The 12746-nt window shown below is 35.1% G+C and overlaps 2 protein-coding genes across 2 annotated transcripts; one reads left to right on the top strand and one right to left on the bottom strand.

The window, feature by feature from the left end:
- Nucleotides 1-208: 208 nt before the first annotated feature.
- On the top strand, nt 209-1257 carry LOC141706752 (VQ motif-containing protein 4-like). Its single transcript, XM_074509580.1, has one exon. The coding sequence runs from the start codon at nt 469-471 to the stop codon at nt 1114-1116; it is 648 nt and encodes a 215-aa protein (XP_074365681.1). The 5' UTR covers nt 209-468; the 3' UTR covers nt 1117-1257.
- A 2914-nt stretch (nt 1258-4171) lies between these two features.
- On the bottom strand, nt 4172-7531 carry LOC141706751 (putative protein phosphatase 2C 39). Its single transcript, XM_074509579.1, has 5 exons — nt 7380-7531; nt 5945-6193; nt 5466-5742; nt 4602-4756; nt 4172-4495 (listed from the first exon to the last, which is right to left on the bottom strand). Exons 1-5 carry the CDS (start codon nt 7410-7412, stop codon nt 4358-4360), a joined length of 852 nt encoding a protein of 283 aa, XP_074365680.1. The 5' UTR covers nt 7413-7531; the 3' UTR covers nt 4172-4357.
- Nucleotides 7532-12746: the final 5215 nt, after the last annotated feature.

Below are 12746 nucleotides of genomic sequence, written 5' to 3'. Positions count from 1 at the left end.
AAATTTTTAACTAAAATTTTGTATAAAAACAGTTAACAAATGGTTGATCCGGTGGTGAATTTTTTTGCTTCTTTGAGATCAGGTCAATAGTTCGACTTCTGGTTATGTTTAAGTTTACTTAAAAAATAAATAATTAAAACATAAATTTCACATCTCCACCACATAAATATATGATCTAAACAGCCAAATTTGACAATGGAACAAGAATATGTTTTCTTACAAAGCTAACAAATGTAACAACTCTTGTTAAGACATAACAAAACAGTAACAACACAGCCCAAGTACATATGAAAAGGCAAACAAACAAGCAAGCATTCAATCCCCATTGTTTCTCTTGTTATTCACTCATCCAACCCATACCTCTCATCTCCCTCTCTCCCTCTCTCTCTCAAATCTCTCTCCCTTCTCTCTCTCAGCTCACACAATTCATCAGAGATAGAGGAGGGAGACTAACTAATCACCCCACCAATGGAAAACTCACCAAGACTCTATGCCAAAGAAAACTCATCTCCTTCAAACTCACCAAACAGCCATGGTAGTAGCTCAAACAGCAATGGTCTTTCTCCGGCAACTCAAATTATAACACCTCCGGCAACTCCAAAACCGGTGTCAAGATCCGAGAACAACCCGTATCCAACGACTTTCGTTCAGGCGGATTCCACCACTTTTAAACAAGTAGTTCAAATGCTTACAGGATCATCAGAAACTGCTAAACAGGCCTCAGATCCACACCAAGTGAAAAACTCTAGCATACCTCCTATCAGAACAAGTCAAAAGAAACAGAGTTTTAAGCTTTATGAGCGGAGAAATAGTCTCAAAAATGGGCTGATGATCAACCCGTCTTTGCATAATTTTGGCAATAATCCCGGGTTTTCGCCACGAAAACCTGAGATTTTGTCTCCGAGCATTCTTGATTTTCCGTCACTTGTTTTAAGTCCGGTGACACCATTAAGAGATGATCATAATAAATCTTCCGGGAGTTCATCTGAAGAAGAGAAGGCTATTGCGGAGAAGGGTTTTTATTTACATAAATCACCTATGAGTACACCTAGAGGTGCTGAGCCACAGCTTTTGCCGCTGTTTCCTGTGACTTCTCCCCGAGTTTCGGGTTCTTAAACGGTGTCAGAGGAAGGTCCCAACAATTCATCGGTATTAAGGGTCTTGTTGTTAGCTGCAACTGTATAATTTGACTATCTCTACCTTGCTGGTGCTGTTTGAGAAACAGATTGGCAAATTAATGCTTTTTTTCATTTCTTCTTTGTTATGTGTTTTTAAGCACTTTTCTTAACTGTTAACTATTATTATCAACAAAGAAATGAGACTGCTGAGATGACTTCAAAATTTTAAGCTTTTACTTACATTACACTGATGCATTCTAATTTCTAGGCATTTGTAGAAGAAACCCTAAAGTCTTGATCATTTCATCAAACATTTTGATCCAGTTATTGAACCAATAACAAGTAAACACTTGACTATTACTTGATCAAATTTCCAAATACGTAAATCAACAACTTATTAGTACACGTTCGGTTATTGCAACCTCGTTGTCCTTTTCGTGGATGATTATTACAACCTCATTCTCATTCTCGTAAATTAGAATCTCATCTATTATTATAATATCATTCTCATCCTCGTAAATTAAAATTTCATGATCTAAACAACACGCTGCATCCCTGCATTGAGGGGGGGCCTGGAGGTAGGTATTTATTGGAGTTCTGAATCAAGAGTGGTGGAGATTAGTTTAGTTAATGTGAGTTTGTTTGTGTCAAATGAGAATGTAACATTGGATCTGTAGAGTGGTGAGTTGATAGATATTTTTGTGGGTGTAAGCAGATTTTGTTGACTTTCTAGTGGCCTGCTAGGTTTATTATTGTGTCAGTCAGTCCTCATTATGTATTCTATTCTGCCCCATACCAATCATAGACCATCCTGTCAATGACTCAGTTTTCATTTGTCTGCTTCTATATATTTACCTTTATTTAATTTTTTTGCTATTTATTAAGTTCTGTAATTTTTTTTTGACAATATGGCTTATAATTTTATAATGAGTATTTGTTGTAAGAAGCTTTCGGGGTGATGAATGGTCAAACTCAGGACCTAGGACGACAGAATAACCACTTGAGCTATTCAACCGTGCTCGTTAAGTTCTGTAAATTATTACTATGTTTTTTACTGCTTTTCTAACATTTGTCCGTTCATATTATAAATAAATTAACTTGAAAATAATTTTATGTTTTGGTTCTCGTCCCCGACAAGCGATGATTGTGATTATTTGTCGGCGGAAAATTTTCACGAGAAAGTTTAGTGGCGGAAGTTGATATGAATGTTTGGGTCACGTTACTCTATCGGGAAGTTGATATGAATGTTTGGGTCAAGTTACTCTATCCAACGCTGCTTAATGTTTTGATTTTAGACAATTCAGCATGATTAGAATTGTACAAACCTATGCACAGAAAACAGTGAGCATAACTGCACAAGAGTGTTGGAACAAGAGTATTATATCAAGTCTGTTTTGTTTTGTAGAAAAGTTTATATCAGCAAGTTCAAGGATAAACAGTGACATGTATAGCACAAACACAAGTGCCATTTGGTTGAGTTTGGATTAAAAAATACAGTGAGTAAAACTGATAGCATTTGTTAGGTAAATTAGTATGTGATGGATGGTGACTGTTTAGAAAAATGATGCAGTTCTAATCATCCACAAGAACCGAGATTATCTGTACGATATGTCACAAATTCGATTCTGCAATGCCACTATTACATTTGTGCATTTTATATGTAACTGCAGGACTTAATTCTGATTTTAAATCCATGAAAAATTCTCAATATTTGTGTGGCACTGAGAAAAAGACTGGTTATGACATGATTGACATATGAGAACACAAAAAAAGGTAAGGGATAAAGTGGGACCACTGTGCAGGAGTGCTGCAGTGGTGATGATTATTTGATCAATAGTGTACTTGCAGCAACTGCAGATGCATAGGCTGTCAAGAAGAATCTGTTAGAAGAGGGCTAATAACAGTGATTAAGCAGATAACAGGTTAGTTTTCTAAATAGTTAAGCCATTGACTGCAATTAGCATAGAAACAAACACTAGTGTACTTGCTTTGTTTAGTTGAACAGAGCATAAATTCTCAAGTTGGCCTAGTTGATAACTTTTGAGAAATCTTAAAATAAATAATTTACAATTTAAAATGAATAAGTGAATTATAAGTGATAAGTAAATGAATACTTACGAGTTATATAAATGTTGGGATAATTTTACTTTGTAAATTCGACTTATAATTCAGGTCGACAAGCACTCGTCGATAAGATGTTAATGACTTATAAGTTAGAAGTCACTTAAAAGTGTGTTGCCAAACATGCCCTATAAGAGTGGTCCAGATTATCGGTTCAATTCTCGTAATTGATAGAAAAATTATAAAAAAAATTGTCAATATGCAAGTTGATTTATGTGAAGATACCGCTACGGCAAGAGGTATAGGATAAATTTGAATGTAGTGACCAAACCCAGAACACTGTCTTTTTAACTTGCAGGTATATGTTAGAAATAATGGACATAAGAAAAGCTTGGAAACTTCTTAGTGAAGAGACTTAATAATGCAAAGACCAAGTCTGGGCCGCTTATTGGCTGACCCAGTCCAAACTCCAGCCTGGTGTGCAAGACCATTACAAAAATTATTAATTGGTAAAACTGAGTGATAGTGAAATCAAATTTGTAATAATTTGAAAGTAAACTAAAGCTTAGACCAACTAGGCCATATTTTCCACTTTGCACTCATTTTCTTCACATTTTTATCATTAAACATTGTTTTTTTCTCTTCTATTATTCTCTTGTCTTTACACTTGCATTAGCAATTTTGCAATTTATTCCAACCTACTATGATTGTTTTCAAGCAAACTAGACCTGGTAATTTACCGCACGACACAAAGATGGCACGGAAATTTTAGTGTTTGTGTTTGCATTTCAAGTACGAAACAGGAAAGTATCTACTATAACTGCTTTCGAGCAAACCGTGTAACTGCTCATCTTAACTCACAAAGAAACTCCAGTGTTTTTTCTGTGTCTGTGTTAAGTCTCTGGCTTATATGGAACTTATAATACATTGCATTGTTCAAACAACACTGTGAATCTCATGATTTATAGAGCTGGCTTAATGCAGTCGCAAACTTATTAACTCTGGTGAACTTATTATACGAACTTGCCTTCAACGAGGTCAATGATTGTACAAAAATCAAGCAAAACCACTACATACAGTTACTGACACAGCATAAACACCAGCTTTATAATGCAAAAGACTGAATAATAAGATTTCATAAACAATAGAGTTTGGGATGCTGAGGGACCTGATTAGAATCATCTGAACTTTACAACAATGCAAGAAATATCATCAGTGCTCTTCTTTGCAAGCGCTTCTTCAGTAAGTTGCTTTGCTGCTGTTTGAGGACATTTTACCTGCTTAATACAGTCCACAGCTTCTTGGTTCGACAAAACCTGACAGGAAATGTGAATGCAAAATATTTAACAAAGTAAAACACAGAACAGAAAGTTGCAGAAACAGAAGCATGTACAAACACTTCAGAGTTTAAAAGATATTAACCTTCCATATTCCGTCGCTTGCTAAAATTAGATAATCTGTATCCTCAGTTATGATTTCAACCGACACGTCTGGTTCTGAACTAAGGTGTTTCTTCAAGCTCTTGTCACCAAAGGCTCTGGCTACTGCCAGTTGTCCATCAACACGAGGAACATCACCTGCAATCAACGAACATATAAGAAAAATAAATAATTAAGAAGTTACACAAGGCTCTGGCATCAGTCTTGATTAGAATATGCCCATTTATATTAGTAACTGTAACCAAGATGGCCTATAAATATTTGCTTTCATAAAGGCAGAACTTAAAATGTAATGCGACTAGCACCTATAAATATTGACATCTCTGTTATTCTAATTTTACAATGTGCCATGAAAGTATAAAAACCTTATCTAATTTCGATTTACCAGCACATATGTAAATACTAAAACCAATGCAGACTTCTTTTCCTTTAACTGTAATCATATCTCAGTTAGGAACAAAAACGCTTAGAGAGCGAATGTGGTTCATAATTAAAGCACCATTTACCAACAGAGACAAAAATAAAAAATCCAGATAAATATAATAGAATGTAAGATCATAATAGTAGATTAAACCTCATGCATAAAAATAAACAGAACATGCCAAATCCTTCCGTTTGGTTGGGGGAGAATGGAATGGAATGAAAAACTGTGAATGACACTAAAGGAGAAAAGATGGAGTTAGGAGGGAAAAGTAAAGTAATAATGTGCGAGTGCATTCTCGAACTGTGAGATTTCTGAAGAAAACATACTCATTCCATTCCTTTCAATCAGACATTCACTCCAACCAGATTTAACATTAATGATATAAACATATAGAGGGGTGCAAATTCTTGTTAATGTTGTCACCTGGAAAGTTAGATACGAAGCCACCTCTGTCTTCTATTTTACTTCTTTCCTTACTAGGTTCGTGATCTATCGATAGTTGTTTTGCCACTCCATTCTTGCTAATGACAGCTCTAGAGTCCCCGACATTAGCCACAACCAGCCTTTTACCATCTATTAATATTGCTGTAACCGCTGTTGAACCGCCTCTACCTAGATCAGCTGCTTTATCCAATATAGTTTTGTCAGTTATGTGATATGCTCTTCTGACTGCCTTCTCTGTCTCAGTCCAGAAATCGGGCTGGCACAACAAAAAAAAATGAGAACTATTGCATTCAGCAGTTATTGCCATACTTATATGAAAAGGAGAGAACAGCAGGGATGTGGTGACTAAAGTATCCCTTTGCTTAAATTTTTTTGCGCTCCAACCATATTTGCATTCTCTCTTAGTTGAAGTTGCCTTCTTATATAAAACAGAAATTGGCCAGATGAGTATATATTACCTCACTCATTATGTTCTCAAACAAATGAGACTTCAGGTAATCAGGTATATCATGGCTCAAATGACCATCATATATTGCAAACAGCCCAAGCTCATTGTTGTTGACTTGCTTAAACTGTGCAAAAACATAATCTTCCATGTCATGATATGATTTTCCCTTTACCAAATGATATCCATGTGTTATATTCTTCGACATTTTACTCTTTCCTTTTCCACTTTCAGCTGACGATGAGCCAAAACCAACCTTTTCCTGCAAAACACAGATTATATATTGTGAGGACGGGTTTAAAAGGAACAGATTTTTGTCTAATTTTAGGAAAAAGAGCCACAAAATGCCCGATTTTTTTGCTCTAGACAAACACAAAACTGAAGAAAGTGATAGATAGCTAAACGAAAACCATGATCATGTCATTGTATTCAGGTCTAAATCTCAATTAAGCAAAAAGGCCATGTCAGCTCCATACCAAAACTACTAGCAGACATAACCTAAATAACATGATTAGGTAGCATTTGATAAGGTAAAGTTCAGCATTTACAAGGTTTAACTGTTATTAACCGCTACCTAAATTTTTCAGAAAGAACCAATAACCCTATATATTATTGATAAAATTGTTAATCTCAAAACTATGACATATTGTCAATCGAATGTGGTAGAATAGGAAATACAGCAATGCTTAATTATAAGTTAAGCAGACGTCAGTAGCACGTGCTGGGCAAGTAGTTAGTTACAAGTGTGGAGGGCTGCAGGATAAGCCGCTAAATATAGCACAGATCTGGCAGTTACATGATATCAGTCCAAATACTACATACCTGCAACTTGCAGGATGTTGTTAATACACGAACAAAGAAATCGAGGGTTCCCTATATGAGAATTGAGGAAAAAAGTTGTATAGAATTTCAAATTTTAGCTTCAGACTTCAAACAAAACAGCCCTAATTGATCTCTAATTTCCCTATATAGGATACCAACTAAACAACTAATCCTAAAAATTAAGAAATCATAAAATTAACCTCATTTTGATTTAATATAGTGTTCATAATCAAAGCCAAAAATCGAAACATACATCATATAATAAACCAGTTGTCAGACAATTCTAAAGAATAGTAACAAATCACGAGTCTCAGTAGTTCAAATCACTAATCACGAAACTACAATACTAAAAAAGCAACACAAATCACCAGTTTGCAGTTTGTATTGATAAGAATCTATATCATGATAATGTAGTAAAAGTCAACCTATAGTAGGCATCAAAGTCAACAAAACAAAAATAAATTAAATAAAAAACAAGAACGATAAGATAGCTCCAGCTGCAACACTTGCAAGAGCTTATATCTTATTGTTCCACTTCTGTTTTCGATTCTCGCTAATTCCGAGATTTATCCGAGAATGAATACTACTTATTAGCTAATAAGCTATACTAAAAAGGAGAATGAGACCTTCATCTTGTGGAGGATATCTCTTCCATTCATGGCTGCTGCTGGTGCTGCTTCGACTACAAGTAATAATTTTCAGACAGAGAAAAAGAGAAACAAAGTCAGGTAATGTAAGAAAGAGAAAAGTAAGAGACAGGGTTTATATATTACACGAGTGAAATAAAGAGATGGTCCCGTAGGTTGTAAGAGTCCGCGTTGTTCTGCAGTGTCATGACGCGTTCGCGCCTTATATTAAATATTTTTTCTTATTTTTCTACCCCGTTATAGAGTTTACAACAAGACGCTGACCCAGGGTAGACCTGATTATTTTAAGGCGGTGGTCTTAAATGTCATTTTGGGGTTAAAAATGGTTCAAAATATCAGATCTGATAGTAATGACCTTAAATATCACTTCAAAACGACGTTTATGCAAAAGACCCAAAACAGTACTTCGTGTAGCGTTTTGGCACTTTGGTTTTTTTATATGCGCAAAACGTCAGATAAAGTAGCGTTTTGGTATAAAAGTAACAAAACGTCATATAAAATAACGTTTTTACTTTTAAAAATTAAAAAAGATAATAAACAAAACGCTACATCGTGTTGCGTTTTGGGTTGTTTTCCAAACGCTACACGATGTAACGTTTTACCAATTTTTTTCAAAAATGATATTTTGGATCATTTTATACACAAAAGTGATATTTTGATCTATTTCTCATTATTTTATAGATGGTGACATGGTGCCCCCAATTTTATTTTCGAAAAATGAGTAACAACATTAAAAGTTGAAGAGCATGGACAGTTTTATGGTATGATGGATACCAATTCGAAAATTTGAATTTACGGAAACCGAAATTTTGGATTTGAATTTATTGGGATTTGAATTTAAATCTCGGGTATATTAAATCAATACCAGATACGAAACCCGATTCAAACTCGATGTAAATCCAGAGTAGTATATCATGATTGTCGACCGTCTATCAATATTTTATTGTTGATATGTGAATTTATTCCTCCTACACATCTCCTATGATATTCAATATTTTGCCTATAATGATACTAACATCGAGATACACAAAAAATCTGAATTCGAAAAGCGTGTCCAACACGATCTGCTATGATCCAAGTAGAACTATGAATCTATAGTATATTCAACACTTTTGGATAAAGAATACATAATATCATCTAATCTCAGCTCCTTTTGCTCAGTGGAGTTGCAAATATACAGTGAATCTTTTACAATCAGACTAGAAAATAATGGCTCAAATCAACAAATAAACTGTGAAACTAAATTATTATAGATGTGACCGCTACCTGATTAGCCAACTACTTAACTGATTATAGAAAACAAATTTTTTTGACGTGTGTGTTTAAGGATACAGTTCGATAAAGTAAGCTATACACTGAACTAATATATGTTATTGTATCCAAAGTTTGGATTCATTAGATACTATATACAAACAATTAGACTATTTTTCTGATAAATGATTGTTGTAACCGGTTGTCAATTATATTTTTTCTCGAAAAGAGATTATGGGTGTGTTTGATATTACTGTTGCAGACAGTAATAGCAAGCAGTTAAAAAACTGTTTGGTAAAATTTAAAAACTATTTTTTGGAAAAGTGCTAAGGTGCTGTTAGAGAAAGTAAGTTCCCCTATACTTTTAGAAAAAGTTGTTTTTGTTGCGGGAAGCACATGCTGATTTCACCATCAAACCTTACCAAAAACATCATTAAATTTTTTGCATTAAAACATATACGTATCAAAAAAATTACCAAATAGTCATCTGATTTTTACAACAGTAGTTTTTTCAGCAACACTTTTTTTTTACAGCACAACAATTTTTAACAACAATCTCAAACAAATCCTAACACGATATAGAAGCCACGTTATCTATTTACACTAAATTCGGTCCGTAAAATTTTTACTTATTGACAGAAAATTATAACATACTGATGGTTAGTAATAATCGCCCGACAATACCCACTTTTTATCCAAACATACCCAAAGGCCAAAGCCACAAGATATTACTATTGATTCAAGATCTTGTAGTAAAAGTAAGATTTAATTTGGCATGATAAAAAATGTTTGCATGTTTTAGACCACACAAAGTTTGTCCTATAAAAAGCCAACCCACTTGCCTAAAGCATTGTCCATGCCACTAAAACAAACTTGACTTGTATAAATACAAGTGATCACCCGTTTAAAGAACCCTACCAAACAATTTTGTGGCACATTTTAGAAACCTAAACATGTCTTTTGAAGATTTTTCTCTTCCAGAAATGGCGATTTCTCATGATGATCATGATTTGGAGTTCAAATTTTGTAGGGTGATCGAACCAGGGGAATCACCGGATTCCCCTGCTGATCATTTATTTTCGAATGGCCTGCTTGTTCCACATGATTTCCCTTGTTCATCTTCAAAACATTTGAACCTGGCGTCACGATCAACGAGCTGGGGAAGCAGCAAAGAAGGCTCTGAGTTTTCATCGTCCTCTCGGAGCAATAGCTGTAGCTCGAGCCAGAGGAGTAGCACTAGCAGCTGCAGTTCCAGCAGTAGTTCGAGAACAAGCACAAGTAATGCAATTTCAGAAAGAAGAGTACTGATTCGAGCCAGGAGACCGAGAAGTAGTGCAAATAAACGTGCACCGGAGGCTTATAAAGTACATAAGCATTTTTCGACAGAAGAGCATGGATCCAGGAAGTGGCAATTCATTGCAGCAGCGCCTGTCTTAAGTGGCAATGTTCTGCATAAGAGTGGTAAAGTTAAAGAAACAAGCATAGCTGGAGTTGCTGATAAGAAGGTATCGAAAAACAAGAAAGAGGGTAAAAGTAACTGGAGGAGATTCTTTTGTTTGTGTGTGTCAGCTTGCAGTGAGTTTCATGCAATAGAATGATAAAAAATAATAAATAACGCCTGACATCATTTTATTCGTCGGACTCACATTAATACATTAATGCACGAGAGTTCCATTTCATTAACGAGAGAACAGTCAATAACACGATGACAACTCAACGTTCGGAAATGTTTTTGGTGATTCTAGCATTTCTCATCACTGAATCTATTGTATCTTAAACAACTTGTTGAAAAATAACTTACAAATTCATCAAATATCAGCTCCTTTCTGCCAAGTGGAGTTGCATATATACAATGTATCTTCTCCAATCACACTACAAAATCATGTCTCAAATCATATAATATTTTATGAGAACCATTTTATTTTAGATGTGACTGCTACCTGATTTGGCTACTTTTTATGTGATTACAGATAACAGATGATTTAAACATGTTTGTATCTAGTGATACAGTTTGATAAACATAGCCAAAAGGCCCAAAACCACAAGTTATTACTATAATTTCAAGATCTTGTTTTTTTTATTTTGAAAGCAATATCTTGTTGTACCAAAGTAAAACTTGATTTGGATAAATTAAAAGTAGGCTTGTCAACATATCGGATTCGGATCGGATTCGCCTAAATTCATATCCAAATCCATTTAAGTTTATCGGATTCCGATCGGATCGGATCACAACCCGGATATTTTACATGTCAATCCATATCCGCTCCATTTAATTTAATAAATAACGGATCGGATTTCGGATATCCATTAATTCATTTATATTTACTAATAATTTTTAGTCAATCAACACTCACCCTTATTTGACATGAACAACGGGACACTCACCCTATATTGGAGATAAATAAGATCACGTTATAAGTATTAGGTTTAGGGTTAGGCCTGTCAAGTGTCAACTAGTTAGATACCTGGATGTTAGATTATATCTATTTATTATTAATATATTATATTATGTTCCATTATATTATATATTTATATAGAATATATAATATTATATATATATATAATTAAACGGATCGAGTCATGGATAACCGGATCGGATCGCCTTAAATCCATATCCAATCCATTTATTATTCGGATCTCTCTTATCGGATCGGGTTGCGGATCGGATAATTTTCAGGTTAGTTCATATCCAATAAAAAAGACCCGTATCAGATCGGATCTCCGCTCCGTTGACAGGCCTAATTAGAAGTACTAAGATGCTTTTAAAACACACAAATTTTGTCCTATAATTTTCCTTTAAGCATAAAAGCCACCCCACTTGCCTAAAGCATTGTCCATGCCTGATGCCAGTGTTTAACATATTTGACTTGTATAAATACATGTGTTCATCCCTTTCAGAAACCTAAACATGTCTTTTGAAGATTTTTCTCTCCCGGAAATGGAGATTTCTCGAGATGATCATGACCTCGAGTTTACATTTAGTAGTGTAATTGAAGCAGGGGCATCACCGGATGCCCCTGCGGATCACTTGTTTTCCAAAGGTCAGCTTGTTCCACATGACTTCCCTTGTTCATTTTCAAAAACTTTGAACCTTGTGTCACGATCAACGAGCTGGGGAAGCAGCAAAGACGGCTCTGGGTTGTCGTTGTCGTCTCGGAGCAATAGCTGTAGCTCGAGCCAGAGGAGTAGCAGTTCTGGATATAGTTCAATAACAAGCACAAGTGATGGGATTTCAGAAAGAAGAGTACTCAGACGAGCCAGAAGACCAAGAAGTAGCGCGATTAAACGTGCACCAGAAACTTATAAAGTGCATAAGAATATTTTGACATTAGAGCATGGATCTCGAAAGTGGCAATTCATTGCAGCAGCCCCGGTCCTAGATGGCAATGTTTTGCTTAAGAGCGGAAAAGTTAAAGAAAGAAACAGAGCTGAATTTGCAGATCAGAAGGTGTCCAAAGCTAAGAAAGAGGGTAAACGTAACGGGCGTTGGAGGAGATTTTTCAGTTTGTTTGTGTCAGCATGCAATGACTTTCATGCAATAGAACATGTTAAGTAACCAGTACATCTAAAACGTGAAGGTGTCAGAAGAAGGCGATCTTATGCTATTTAAGAGAACCATCGACCATCGAGTGCTAAATTTTGGAGCATATAGCTAAATAGATCCGCTCCCATCAAGTACTACAACAACTGCACAAAGGCATGCTGTTTGTATCCACAAATGATGTAATAAGTCTTCAAAACTTTGTTGTTTGGAGTATTTTTTTATCTATAGATCGCAATTTCAAATTCTCAAAACCTTACAAAGTATCGAATTGTAAAATTATAGATAGCAAGAAGTTGGTAGTCTACTCGTGAACACCAGACGAATAAAAATCACTGCATTCTTCACCGTCAAGAAACAGTTTTAGCATTTAAAAATTTAGTAAAAAAAAGTTCACGACTCCTGGTGTGTGCGTATGTGATTAACTATAAAAAAAAATAGTAAGAAAACAAAATTTCAGAGCTCTCAGGTACCTTCATCTGAAAATCAATGCTGATAAATGCTGCAATATTCACATTAGAATGTTCCCATACCCTTTGCTCCCTGCAGAGCTT

The sequence above is a fragment of the Apium graveolens genome, chromosome 2 (assembly GCF_009905375.1).
Source record: "Apium graveolens cultivar Ventura chromosome 2, ASM990537v1, whole genome shotgun sequence".
NCBI classification, from domain to species: domain Eukaryota; kingdom Viridiplantae; phylum Streptophyta; class Magnoliopsida; order Apiales; family Apiaceae; genus Apium; species Apium graveolens.
Note: the sequence above shows the minus strand (reverse complement) of the source record. Positions and strands in the feature narration are given on the sequence as shown.

What these genes read in the sequence shown, in the direction of transcription:
- LOC141706752 (XM_074509580.1), top strand. Translation starts at nt 469, where the DNA reads ATGGAAAACTCACCAAGACTCTATGCCAAAGAAAACTCATCTCCTTCA.
- LOC141706751 (XM_074509579.1), bottom strand. Translation starts at nt 7,412, where the DNA reads ATGAATGGAAGAGATATCCTCCACAAGATGAAG. An exon ending in ATATCCTCCACAAGATGAAG is followed by an intron (nt 6,194 to 7,379) that starts GTCTCATTCTCC and finishes TGTGTTTTGCAG; the next exon opens with GAAAAGGTTGGTTTTGGCTC. An exon ending in CAAGCGACGGAATATGGAAG is followed by an intron (nt 4,496 to 4,601) that starts GTTAATATCTTT and finishes ATTTCCTGTCAG; the next exon opens with GTTTTGTCGAACCAAGAAGC.